The sequence below is a fragment of the Haliotis cracherodii genome, unplaced genomic scaffold, assembly GCF_022045235.1.
Source record: "Haliotis cracherodii isolate W230 unplaced genomic scaffold, xgHalCrac1.p SCAF_13, whole genome shotgun sequence".
Classification (NCBI taxonomy): Eukaryota; Metazoa; Mollusca; class Gastropoda; order Lepetellida; family Haliotidae; genus Haliotis; species Haliotis cracherodii.
In genome coordinates this window covers 31,452,702-31,467,003 of record NW_027266268.1, presented here as the reverse complement: position 1 = coordinate 31,467,003, position 14,302 = coordinate 31,452,702, and the positions used below count along the sequence as shown (strand labels likewise).

At 41.5% G+C, this 14,302-nt stretch overlaps 2 protein-coding genes across 5 annotated transcripts in view; one reads left to right on the top strand and one right to left on the bottom strand.

Moving 5' to 3' along the window:
* LOC139459838 (influenza virus NS1A-binding protein homolog) overlaps window positions 1-6,849 on the top strand; it is a 54,743-nt gene extending 47,894 nt beyond the window's left edge. For all 4 annotated transcript variants that reach the window (XM_071241546.1, XM_071241543.1, XM_071241544.1 and 1 more), the window contains exons 9-12: window positions 354-599; window positions 1,648-1,773; window positions 2,854-3,027; window positions 4,092-6,849. In XM_071241546.1, coding sequence (XP_071097647.1) covers window positions 354-599; window positions 1,648-1,773; window positions 2,854-3,027; window positions 4,092-4,534 — 989 coding nt within the window. In that variant the 3' untranslated portion in view covers window positions 4,535-6,849. The remainder of the gene's footprint in view (window positions 1-353; window positions 600-1,647; window positions 1,774-2,853; window positions 3,028-4,091) is intronic.
* Window positions 6,850-11,317: 4,468 nt separating this feature from the next.
* The window catches only part of LOC139459837 (nucleoporin NUP188-like), a 94,859-nt gene continuing 91,874 nt past the window's right edge, over window positions 11,318-14,302 (bottom strand). Inside the window, exons 50-51 of the mRNA XM_071241542.1 lie at window positions 13,700-13,829; window positions 11,318-12,464 (exon numbers count right to left, since the gene is read on the bottom strand). Of these exons, the coding sequence (XP_071097643.1) occupies window positions 12,258-12,464; window positions 13,700-13,829 (337 nt within the window). The 3' untranslated portion in view covers window positions 11,318-12,257. The remainder of the gene's footprint in view (window positions 12,465-13,699; window positions 13,830-14,302) is intronic.

The following is a 14,302-nucleotide window of genomic DNA, read 5'->3' as shown; positions in this document are numbered from 1 at the left end:
GGACTGACCCCAAACATTTTTTTTCTTGTTTTCTTTCTACAAATTCCTGATATTATCCCTACCTTATGCCACTTGTCGAAATTAGTGAAAAGATAGAAACATGTTATTAATAAAAACAAGTTTCTGTCTCGTGGAACAGATAAATTATCTGCATTTGAAAGCAGGCTTCCACTAACATACTGCCAAATACTGTTTTTCAAAGAATAAAAGACCACGTCCCAGTATCCTTGATGTACCCATCCTATTTTTTGGACAGTTTGAAAAAGAAAAGATAACTATTTCTTTTTGGCCTAAGACATCTATTTACAATACTTAGTGATAGTGGTTACAGAAAACAATGTGTGTTGTTGCAGGTGGGTACGATCGTGGCGAGGTGATGAAGTCGGCAGAAGTGTACGACCCCGAGACGAACACCTGGAGAAAGCTGCCCCCCATGAGACAGGAGCGGGGTAGATTCACAGCGGCTCATCTTGATGGCAAACTGTACGCCATTGGTGGGTCGGACGGACACAATGAACTCTCGGCTGTCGAGTGCTTCGACCCGGAGACTGAGAAGTGGAGCTCTGTGACTAGTGTCAACCAGGCTCGAGCTTCACCAGGTTAGTAAACGTCTGAGAAGTGGAGCTCTGTGACTAGTGTCAACCAGGCTCGAGCTTCACCAGGTTAGTAAACGACTGAGAAGTGGAGCTCTGTGACTAGTGTCTACCAGGCTCGAGCTTCACCAGGTTAGTAAACGTCTGAGAAGTGGAGCTCTGTGACTAGTGTCAACCAGGCTCGAGCTTCGCCAGGTTAGTAAACGACTGAGAAGTGGAGCTCTGTGACTAGTGTCAACCAGGCTCGAGCTTCACCAGGTTAGTAAACGTCTCAGACCTGCATCACTTCGGGCTTTCCTCTCACATTAAGCTGACAAGCCGTGATATAACTGGAATACTGTTAAAAGCAGTGTTTAACCCAACTCACTTCACCAGGTTAGTAAACGTCTGAGACCTGCATCACTTCGGGCTTTCCTCTCACATTAAGCTGACAAGCCGTGATATAACTGGAATACTGTTAAAAGCAGCGTTAAACCCAACTCACTTCACCAGGTTAGTAAACGTCTGAGACCTGCATCACTTGGGCTTTCCTCTCACATTAAGCTGACAAGCCGTGATATAACTGGAATACTGTTAAAAGCAGTGTTAAACCCAACTCACTTCACCAGGTTAGTAAACGTCTGAGACCTGCATCACTTCGGGCTTTCCTCTCACATTAAGCTGACAAGCCGTGATATAACTGGAATACTGTTAAAAGCAGTGTTAAACCCAACTCACTTCACCAGGTTAGTAAACGTCTGAGACCTGCATCACTTCGGGCTTTCCTCTCACATTTAGCTGACAAGCCGTGATATAACTGGAATACTGTTAAAAGCAGTGTTAAACCCAACTCACTTCACCAGGTTAGTAAACGTCTCAGAACTGCATCACTTCGGGCTTTCCTCTCACATTAAGCTGACAAGCCGTGATATAACTGGAATACTGTTAAAAGCTGCATTAAACCCAACTCACTCACTCACCAAGTAGAATTAGCTCCCTTCTCAAACCTCCAATTGGTGACAAGCCCAAACACTGAGACGTTTTCTGTGTAATCACGCTCTGCTGTTGTTTTCAGGTGTAGCTGTGCTGAAGGGAAAGATCTACTGCGTCGGCGGTAGCTATGGACAAAAAAGCCTGCGCAACTGTGAGGTGTATGACCCAGCAACCAACACCTGGTCACGCGTTGCATCACTCAATTCAGGTAAGAAGAACTGATAGATCTGTTTATCACATAGTGGGTAGGTTTCTCGACAGGATAAAGCCAACGGATAAAAACGATATCCGTTGGGGTCATATGCGGATAGAGATGCAAATATCAAAGGTCAAGTAGGGACTACTTTCTCTGTTTATAAACAAACATGGCGTCGCCCTCGTCATTCGGCGATCGAGTCAGAATAAACAATCGGGAATCTGGATAAACTACAGAGATAATTGCTTTCATTATCAAAAGAACAGTCTAATATGCTGAAAATCAGTGTCTAACTGTGACGTAGCTAAGGCATTTTATAAGTTTTGGCAACTTTGGAGATATAAATTTCGACACAATTTTGCGAGGGCACTAGGCCTAGCCAAGCGGGATCAGTAGCCATATATGTGCTTGTAGACCTCTGCGGCTTGAACCTTTCTCCACAAATAAAAAAATAGTTAGATTTGGCCGAAATATGTTTGAATTGTTACCTTGTTTCCTTTTGTCGCTGTGTGTACAAAAGGAAACAAGGTAACAATTCAAACATATTTCGGCCAAATCTAACTATCTAACTCGCCAAGGCTCGCAAAATACAATGTTTATTCCTAATGCAGGATATTTACCATCCCCAAACACACTCGCGTGATAACCTCTATTTACATGCACTACATCATTACAGTGCTAGACCCTGGTGAGAAGATCCTGTGATCAGGACCTGTGAAGATCTGGGGTAGAATAGGTCTTCAGCGACCCATGCTTGCCACTAAAGGCGACTATGCTTGTCTTAATAGGCGACTAACGGGATCGGGTGGTCGGCTCGCTGACTTGGTTGATGCATGTTATCATATCCCAATTGTGTGAATCCATGCTCATGATGTCAATTGCTTGATTGTCTGGTCCAGACTCGGTTATTTTTCAGACCGCTGTCATACAGCTGGAATATTGCTGTGTGCAGCATTAAACAACAACAACAACAAAAAGATACTTCAGATCTTGTAAATAGTTAATGGTGGCTATAGATCTACCCAGAAAACAAGTGGACACAGTGTTGACTTGTGAAAATTCTCGATAAATATTTCTTCCTTCCATTGCCAGGGCGGTTCCAGGCGTGTGTGAGAGCCTTCAAGAACCGGCTGTATGCCGTTGGGGGCACCGATGGATGGAACGTCTTCAACACTGTGGAGGTGTATAACCCGGACAAAGATGTGTGGGAGTACGGCCCCTCCCTCAACGTGGCGCGGCGTGGAGCTGGCATCGAGGCCTTTAGTGGTAAGTCGGACCGTAGGGTGCAGGAATCAGCAGTGGGTATTAGTAGTGACTGACTCTACATTTTCCATGTCCAGAGAACCTTTTTTCAGAAAGACCTGTAAAGATTCCGGGGTAGAATAGGTCTTCAGCAACCCATGCTTGTCGTAAAAGGCGACTGTGCTTGTCGTAAGAGGCGACTAACAGGATCGGAGGGTCAGGTTTGCTGATTTGGTTGATGCATGTCATCGATCCCAATTGCGTGGATCGATGCTCATGATGTCAATCGCTGGATTGTCTGGTCCAGACTCGATTATTTACAGGCCGCTGGAATATTGCTGAGTGCAGCGTTAAACAACAAACCAAACCAAACCAATCAGAAAGAAGGGGAATTTATTTTTTTTAAAACAACTGGCAAATACCAAATGGTCAATTCCTTTGTGGATCTGAGAGATGGTTTTGTAAATGTAAGAAAAACATCTTGATCTCCCATGTACATTAGTACACTAGTACCAAACCATGTATCTACCCATTCACAATCCTCCAAGACCGCCTCAGTGGTCTAGTGGTAGAGCGTCCGCCCGGAGAGCGGAAGGTCCGGGGTTCGATCCCTGGCCGTGTCATACCAAAAGACGTTAAAAGATGGTACTTGTTGTTACCCTGTCTTGCGCTTGGCATTAAGGGGCTAAAACAAGGACTGGTCGGCTCGGAGTCAGTATACTGTGTCTGAGTGGGGTATTCATGTTAAACTGAGGCATGGTATCTCAGTGAGCTAGCACTATAAATCAGCATCAGTCCAGACTAGTACAAGCACGCACACACACACACACACACACACACACACACACACACACACACACACACACACACACACACACACACACACACACACACACACACGTCGCTTGGATGCAAGGTTAAACCCAATTTCACGTCACCTCACCTCGCCTCACAATCATCCAAGAGATTCATTAAGATTCACATCTGTCAATTTCCAGCACGCCAGCACTAGTTGTCTGTTCCTCAGTATATTAAACCCAACCCATTCTCTCGTGGATTGTTGATTCTAACTACTCCCATGTTTCCAGGGAAGCTGTACATTGTTGGGGGGAGTGACGGCACGCAGTCCCTCAAGACAACGGAGGCGTTTGATCCCAAGGAACAACAGTGGACCTTCAACCCTGCCCTCAACACACCCCGAGCCAACGTCGGCGCCGCCATCATCGACAACAGGCTGTTTGCCGTTGGAGGATTCAGTGGCAAGCACTTCCTTGACAACATGGAATACTTTGATGTGGAACACCATGAGTGGAGCATCTTCGAACCCTTCTCACAGTCAAGGTCAAGGTCAATGTCAAATGCAAGTGACAGTTCCGGCAACAGTCTGTGTAATGGCGCCAATGGCACAAATTGTGTAATTGAGGACACTAATGGCGCCAACAAAAATGGTGCCAACACTAATGGCGCCAACGGTGCACCAAAAGACACTGTACAGCCACCACGTGCAACAGCTTCAGTCAATGGTCATTAGCTGTTAGCAAGGCCGCAGGCTAAAGATTTGGGGAGAAAATGAATATTTTTGTGGACATGATATTTCATGTCTTTGACATTTGTGGTATATTTTGTCATATGAACTATATTTGTTTAAATGCCCATTTTCTTTCTGACACACATTGATGAAGTCAGTTATTGTGGAACCATTGTTCAAGCCTACATACTTATTTGAAGAATACATGAAGTGGGATAAGATAGGTTTAGGTTGGAAAGTTATTATCTATTATCGACTTTTAACAAATAGTTCCTCGACCTATTCTACCCGTTCTGGGACCATTATGTGTTGTTAGAGCAACGTCCATGTGACAGACTTGGAAATTCTTCAGCCCGTTACAAACTTGGTACATTCATCATATAGTTACTGACAGAACTTGGATGTTATTTAAACTTCAAGCCGATGAGCAGGTCTAGATAATGCTAAGAAAAAACCTGGTTGATCAAGATATTCCTAACTGCCTAAATTTGGTGGTTTCATCCATTTAGTGCATTAAGCCGTTCTACATGGCCTCTTGTTAAGCAGCTACTTTGATTTTACCCTGTATGTCCAAAGTCCATTGAAATTTATTATAGATGTATGTTTACCTGTTAGACGTCCATATTTTAAGATTAAAATCAACTCTAAATTGTATCAAAAATAAATATTATTCAAGTGCCTGTCAGTAGACTTAAAAGTGTTTGGCACAGACTGAGAAGTCGCAGGCTACAACTGAAACTCTAATGAAAGAGAACTTAGCTCTGTTATAAGACTTCAGTGTTGTTTAACTTTTATCTTTTCTTTGCATGGTAACTGCTCAAATGAAATTAAGATTATTTTCATATTTAGCAATGAAGAAGCATTTGTGACTTTCTGGCATGTGGTTTTCATGTTACTGTAGCTTGTGTGTAAATGAAATCATTTGTAAATATGTGTGCTGTGAATCCAAGTTTATTTTTTTCTGAACAAATGTCTGTTTAAGACAAGATATCCTTTGTGAACTCATCATGAACTACCCATCTCATGAACTTTCAGTCATCGGTTGCCAGGGAAACATGCATTTGGTACTGCAGATTCTACAGACAAAGAGAACTGGGAGATCATTCGTCTGTATGGCCCTTTCGTGTTCTTCCCACGAGGTCAGAGGGCACAGGTGACCTTGTGGTCCTGTTGTTGCAGGATCTGAGGATTGATGGTTCGATTCTCAGATTCGCCCAGATAGTTATCTTTGGTCAGTCGGCATCGATTGCTTGTTTCACCAAACTGGAAAACGTCCACAACTTGCGGCATTTCCGTGCTCGTGAATTTCACAGAATTGGTACACATCTTTAAGTTGCATCATATTCGTGCTCGTGAAATTCAGTAACTGCTACGCATCTTCAACATGGTCATTTTTTGGCTTTCCTCATGATTTGTTTTCTGAAAGGTTGATGTAACCATGGTAACTGAATGTGTTCCAAACAGCATTCAATCAACCTCACCACGGCATGAGATAAAATTGTTTTGGTAACAGTGTTTTAATTAAGTTCCCCTTCGTGAAAGATGAGTTAAGTCCAGTGTATCTCCATTTTAGGCGATCAGGGCTTTAGCTTCTCAGTTTTTGGCAATCGGGCATTAATTTCTGCAGTGTAGTGATACTAGTCATTGATAATCCTGTCTTATCTGACTATTTTAATTTTGCTGATAGGGTTTACAAGTGTTTATTTCTGGCTTTAGACTTGGTAAGCTTCAGACTTTAAAGACTTTCTAACCAAGGTGAAGGTCAGGTCCGTAGTGAGCCGGAGATTAGTAGCTGCAACTCGCTGTGTCCGTGAGATGGAGTTATTTGTTGCATCAACTTTCACAATAATTTTAGGAAGGTAAATCTTGCTCGTAACAAGTATATTTTTCTATTTTAAATGTGTCCAAATGAATTTACTTGTTAAAATGTTACAAACAAAATGACTATTTTTATTGTAAAAGGATGTTTATATGCGAGGTTTTCATGAAATGCTTTCGCGCCTTTTTTGTGTTCAATCTCATCATTTTGCTAAGGAATCAGTCGCACAAAGTACACACTATTCAGTCAGTGTGTGGAAGGGAATGTTGTATTTCTGGGTGGAGAGAAAGTCAAAGTGAAATAAATGTCCTTTAAGATGGAGTATATTTATCATCTCATTGTTTTGTAAGTCTAAGTAGTGGATCTGTCCCGAACCTGATATGGCAAGAGTGCTGCAACAATCAGTCGCCCCAGCACTCACTGTCACATGTTGCCACGATGTGTTTTTAATTCATCTTCATCCAGTTCAAAGAATCTTTTCTTCAACAATTCGTAAACCCGTCTGCATCTCTTTGGTTTTCTCCCACAAGCTGACATGCCATGATATAACTGAAATACTGTTCAAAGAAGCTCATTTAAGTCATATCCCTTACTCTGAGGGGCGGTGGGGTAGCCTAGTGGTTAACGCGTTTGCTCGTCACACCAAGGTCTGGGTTCGATTCTCCACATGGGTACAATGTGTGAAGCCCATTTCTGGTGTCCCCCGTCGTATTGCTGGAATATTGCTAAAAGCGGCGTCTAACCATACTCGCTTAAAGAGGCGTTCAACCTAACTCACTCAACTTGTTCAGAGCCAAACATTGCCATCAGTCCATATACCATTCATCTCAACATCCGTGTCACCAGACACGAAATCGTATCAACTTTGGAGATTCATACTGTCCTATGCGTTGGGCTACGTGGTGTCATTGGTTAGGGAACAACTTTTTACTTATTTTCTTAAGACGACATCCATTTTGACATCCATATGAGATAAACTTGTAATTAATTGACTCAAGAACATAGTGTACCGGACCATTTATATTCTCAAGTTCTGTACCGTTGGTTACATTAATAATGTTCGTTATTATGTACAAAAACTGTGTGTGTACCTAATTCAATGAGCTTTATTTTATGTATATTGAAGAAATTGTTATTTATAACATGTGATCTCATGTATCGTATAATTTGGTTGGTAAAATTGGTTTTAAAAAAAAATATATCACCGAATGTCAGCACATTGTCTTCTCCACATAAAAGGATCGATATTCAAGATTTTCATAACATGTTTGTAAGAAATCAAATTGTGCGGAGAAGAAACATGAAATATATGTATCATTCTCGATTATCCAGTGTATCATATTGAATCTCTTATGATATATTACGAGGACAGATTCAATACCTTGTCTTCAGAAGTGATGTCACCAGCTTTCTTATCACAAACTTTGCCTACCAATATCTGAACACGTTCAGCATTTTCTGATTCAAAATCAAAGATTAATCAAGTCAGAAGCCTGTTATAAAGATTATTTAGCTAGAAACATTTTTTCTCGAGAAATAAGACGAGAGTCAAGTCACCATGCCTTTAGAAATTTCCTTTTTTGTGACGGCACATAAAAGTCGAGTACTGGAAATATCTGCATGTTAAATCTTGAACAGTTGGGGCAGTGGGGTAGCCTAGTGATTAAAGCATTCGCTCATCACCCGAAGACCCGGGTTTAATTCCCCATATTGGTACAATGTGTGCAGCCCATTTCTGGTGTCCCCCTGCCATGATATTGCTGGAATTTTGCTAAAACCCAGGGATAGAAACTAACATTTTTAGTCCACTAGTCCTTATAATGATAACATATATCAAAATCCTTAAAAATGGCAAATTTCTACTAGTCCTTAGGGTACCTTAACTATTGGGAAGTTTGGCAAGGACTACAGGATTAGTGCCAATTTCTAATGCTGAAAACCACACTCGCTATTCATGAACAGGAATTTATACATATTTTAAGCGCCGTGTCGTTCAATCAGACCCCAAATGGTATTTGTCATGACAGAAAGGAGACATGATACACTGGACAATGGAAGATGGTGTTGTACATAGATCCGGAGGAAGTGATGGCTAGATTGTTGTGGAGATGGTCACGATTCTTTCAGCTAATCTGAGTAGTCAGAAATGAATTGTACATTCACAGATCAATTGTTCTAGTATGGCAACCGAATGGGAATTGTCATAGCACAAGGGATTTCCTGGAATGTTTGCGGAGTCTGTGGATGTGCAAGTTGCTCTTTGATTTGCCGTCAGCAGGGTACACAGTCTGGTATATTGCTTGGGTTGCGTTCATGCAATAAACAACTGGTCTGTGATCAGTAAATGTATGGATGGAGTTGGTTGTTTTTCCTGGAAAAAACGACAATGGACGTTTAACGATATTTCCAACTATCGCAATTTTACTGTATTGATAATTCAAAAATGCCAATAGTATTGTGGATAGTATGCATAACTATCGAGAGTTTCAATTAATAATACATATTTTATCAGTCCCCGCTATATTCCGCAGAAATAACCACTCATTGCAGAAAATCGAATCATTTTCGTCAAAAGCTGGTTTAATCGTGTCAAGGGATATTTATTTTGTTTTGAAGTTTGCTCACCGAAAGTGCATGTCTGTATGTTAACTGTATCTTCAGATTCACTTCAATAAGCTATTCTAGCCATGGATAAGTTTATAACAGTCACGTTGCGTTATGTACACACGATGCTCATGATGTCAATCACTGGATTGTTTGATCCAGACTCGATTATTTACGGACCAGTGTCATATATTGTTTGATAGGCATTACTTAGAAGTTGACGGATGACAAGATAGACACAATTTTATGGATAACAACTTCTTTAATACTGTGAAAAGCGACATTTCGGTATTGATCCTTACACCGTTGTTAAGCAAGACTGAATGGGGGACATAGTACAGAATATATATGGTAGGTGGAGGATTGACAGTAGAGGATTAACAGTAACAACAATTGAATACATGAGTGGGTTAACATTGGTAGGTGTTGACAACAAGGTGATGATGCTGTCACAACACGATGGACAGAGAACACACAGGTGGAAGCCAATAGGGACATGAAGCCAATAAACAGGATAAGTGATTATTGTTTGATGAGTTCATAGTAGGCGGGTGGGATGAAATAGCCTTGATCTCTGTTGATTGATGGCTTGTGGCGGCGAATGTGGACTGCTTCTGTTAGTTTTCTTTTAGTGAAATCATGGAGGTTTTGGCGAGGATTTGGACGTTGTCCCAGTTGATGATGTGATTGGGACAGTTGCTGATATGGTCCGAGATGGCTGATTTGCTGTCGGATTTAATTTAATGTCATCGCCTCTGTACTCCATCCCACACCCAGACCTGCGACCCTTAAACCCGAATCAGCGCCCTTCCGCATCGCCCTCCTGTTCATAGGAAAAGCCTCCATCATCAGCCGCCTCCTCAAACAGCAAGCCAACATCGACACCCACTTCACCAGCTGTAACTCCCTCAACACCCTGCTAAGAGCCAACGGCAGGAACACAACCAAACCCCAAGAGGCTGAAGGTGTAGTTTACAAAATTGACTGCAACTGTGGACAATCTTACGTAGGTGAAACATACCACTCAATCAACACCAGAATGAGAGATAATATAACCTCCACCATTAATTCCAACAGCAAATCAGCCAGTTAGCCCCGATTATGTTTCTAGGTTTGTTAGCACCATACCTGTGCTCGTGGATTTCACTGAAGTGGTAAATGTCAAAGTCCTGCATCACTTCGAGCTTTCCTCCCACATTAAGCCATGATATAACTGGAATACTTTTAAAAGCGGCATTAAACTCAACTCCCTCTACGAGGGCTGGTCAAAACTAGTCGATGTAGTACGTTGTTTGAGCCTTTCATTGTAAGTTTATTAGGTCTGTTGAGGTCGTTTGTATATTATTAGATTGGACACAGAAATGGAAACGAACGAGTAGGAAGTTGTTAGAATCAAGGTACCATTCCACTTCTCCGGCACAAAAAAAAATCTTCAAAATCAGATTTATATTATATGCAAAGGGTGTGATACTTAGAAAAAGTCAAAAGACGATTACTGATACTCACTATGCTGATTTGCTTCATCGCCTGAAAGAACTCTATCAATGAAAAGCGGCGAGGAATTCTGACTGCTACAGTGATAACAATGTTTGCTTGTTCATTTCTACTACATTTATTAAAATAATTACTGTAAATCGTGAAATTAATGCGTCTAAAAAAAATGCGACTGCTGGTCCTTAGCCAAAAATGTGGCTCAATATGAATGCGACACCCCCTCCTCTCAAGCATCAGTGGATCTAAAGAAAATGTCCTGTCAGTTTTACAGGAGAATCCTCACTTTAATCCAGCCTTACATTAATCCAATGACACACCAAATAGCACCTCTTATTAGAGCTGAGAAGAGTACTTCTGCTTAAACAATACATGCGCGCTGGCTCGTGTCGGCCACTTGACGCAGTCACAAAGAACAAAACACCGTGTTGCGTCTGTCTGATCAGTGATGACATAAGTTAGTAGAACTAATCTTGACCCAAGCAGTGACAATTCACAGGATATGACATTGTTTATATACTTGTTACAAGTGCTGCTCAATAAACAGTGATGTGGAATACATAGTTGTTTGTTTTCAGCATGTCTATGTTGGTATTTCTGCTATCCAAAATATCTTATTGTTAATAATGCAAGCAAAGACCACTCTCATTTTTCGCATTTAATTCATGCTCGCGTTAATTTCAAGATTTACAGTATTAAGCCTTACTGTTTGTTGACAGAAAATATCCACACTCAGCAATATTTAACGCCGCTCTGTAAGTAAGCCAGTGATTGACATCATGATCATCGATCTATGCAACTGATGACATGCATCAACCAAGTTAGTGAGTCTATGCCGTTTGTCGCCTCTTAACAGCCAATTCTAACCTGGATCTTCACTGGGAGATCTGTAAATGTATGGCTAGAGATGGTTGTTATTCCTGGACATAAGCAAAGACATTGGGAGTTGTCACAATTTTATTGTGTCCACATGTACATATATTTACACATCACATAATTTCACAATGCTGAAGTCTAAAATGTTTCTTCATTGCATAGCTTCCAAATGAGCAAGGTATGAAAAAGACTCAAGAAGGCCAACAGGATCTGCGGAGTTAAGAAATTAGCAGAACCTTTTGTAACAGTTTTGAAAGTTACCAGACATGTGAAAGTGAATTCTACATTTGGACAACATAAAAGTTTTGATTTTGAGATCTAATTTTGAACTGTTTTATCGACATACATTTAATAAAACCAGCTTGAGTCAAACAAAACATTATTCTTGGCTTTGCTCAGTTTTTTTCACAATACATCTTTGCTTCTTTCCCAAAATGCAAATGCAAGAAAGAAGAGTTGTCTGATAAACTTAATACATATTTCAACGTCCTATCTCATTCTGTCAGCCCCTATTGTTCTCCGTGACTCCTTGTGTACAGCTGTCAGCAAATCCATATCGGCCAACCTGTCTTTTGTGTATCTTGTACCACATGGAAGTTAAGCAAAAAGCATGTCAACCTTCCAGCTGTGTTCACTGTCCACAAAGTGGCCCCCATCTGAGAACTTTGCTGACAAAGTCGAGATTGATTTTAACGTTGTTGCCATGTTCACACGTTGGCCCTCATCTGAGAAGTTTGCTGACGAAGTCGAGATTGATTTTAACGTAGCCATGTTCACAAGTTGGCCCCCATCTGAGAACTTAGCTGACAAAGTCGTGATTGATTTTGACGTTGCCATGTTCACTGTCCACAAGTCGGTCTTCATCTGAGAACTTTGCTGACGAAGTCGTGATTGATTTTGACACTGTTGCCATGTTCACTGTCCACAAGTTGGTCCTCATCTGAGAACTTTGCTGACAAAGTCGTGCACGAGCTTGAAGAAGGCCTGGTCCTGTGTGTTTGTGAATGCTGTCTGGGACACGGAGCGACTGAGCTGGGAGGTGCTGCTGGAGCCGCTCTGGGGGCTGGCTTGGAGTGTCCCCGGGGACGTGGGGCCCCCGCCCCCTCGCCGCATGTACCGTAACATACTGGATAGGAAAGAGTTCTGAAACACACGAAACAACGCAGGCTGAAAATAAAATAACTCCCAGGAAACAGTTGCTGCTCGTAAGAGGCAACTTAAACGGATTGAGTGCTCTGACTTCGCTGCTTGTGTGTCATTGTATATGAATGGTGTGAATCGATCCTCATTATCTATCACTGGATTGTCTGGTGTAGACAGGCTGCCATCAGATAGCTTGAATATTGCTGAGTGCGCCTTTAAACAACAGTATAAAATTCTAAGTGTCTGTCAGATACCATTTATCTAAGGGGAGGTTTCAAAGTGAGCAAATGCATGTTACGTTTTTAAACAATCTGTTTCTTATACTCTAAAATCACAATTTTAGCATCGATTCGATGCATATTTTGTCTTCTCATGATCACAGTGGTGCATTAATACATAACACAACAGTCATGAGTGACTTTATCTGGCTGACTGCTTGCCTCTCATACCTAGTGTGATGATAATACAAACTAGATAAGATCAGAGATCACTTATCAACACCATAAAGTTTCGACACAGACTTGACTGACGCACAAGTAGCTTATCAATGAATTACAAGCAGGAAAGTAGTCCGTCACAATCTGACCTCAGGTCATCGGCATGGAGTAGCCAATCACGGACCTGACCTCGCACATATGTGTAACAATATGATGCAATACACCTGGTCACCCAGTCTTTAAGCCCTAACTGCCGCACTGGGGTGAAAAAGTATCAACTTTACAGTGCGTGTATGTGGTTTTACGCCGCTTATAGCAATATTCCAGCAATATCATGGTGGGTGACACCAGAAAATTGCACCCATGTGGGAAATCGAACCCATGTCTTTCGCATGATGAGCCAACGCTTTAACCACAAGGCTACCCCACCGCCCCCAACTTTACAGTGAGCTGCTTTGAACAGTATTCCAGTTATATACCAAAGCATGTCAGCTTGATTTCGGAGAAAAGCCGGAAGTGGTGCAGGTCTGAGACCTTTGCCACTTCAGTGAAACCCATGAGCACAGGTATGGTGCTGACAAACCTAGAAACAGAATCGGGATTCGAACCCACGATGATAAGTTTCTTGCGTGCCTAAGGGATGTAACTCAGCACAATGAATTGCTGCACTTTAGACAACTGTACCACATTAATTTTATTTAGACTGAAGAAGCTAAAAAGCAAGAAAAATCTATTATAACACGTGTACATGTCCCGCCATCACCCCCTGATTACTAAAGATGTACAGCCAGGTCTCACCAGCTCAGTTCCAAGTTCTCGCTTGAGGAACTGTTTTTCTCTTGAAGAGAGTCCGGGTGTCCGGAGGTAGTGACATGCCTGGGACATGATGATGTACAATGAGTTCTCCATCACGTACAGCACGAGGCTTCTGACAACAGCCACATCAATACACATTACAGCGGAGCACAGTGAAGCAGATCAGGTGCAACATATATGGGAATTGTTCAAACGATTATACAAGCATAAAACTTTACATCAATATTCCAACATGTACTGATATTGACAGTTGGTAGCCATCTTGAACTTTGACAGCCATCTTGGATTTTTGGATAGCTAACATATTTTTCTCAGTATATATACAGTCTGCAATAGTAATGCTAAATTGTACAAGAACGATGCAAAGGGCAAAAGCATTTTGCACATATTGTGTACACAGTGAAAAAAATTGTCAGCCATCCATAAATCCAAGATGGCTGTCAAAGTTCAAGATGGCTACCGGCTGTCACAATCATCTACTTGTGACATAGAAATTCATATAATTATCCAGTTTAGGCAAATAATGTATATCTTCTAACTATTTTGGCAATATCACAATGGCATGTAAATCTAGTCAGGTAATGC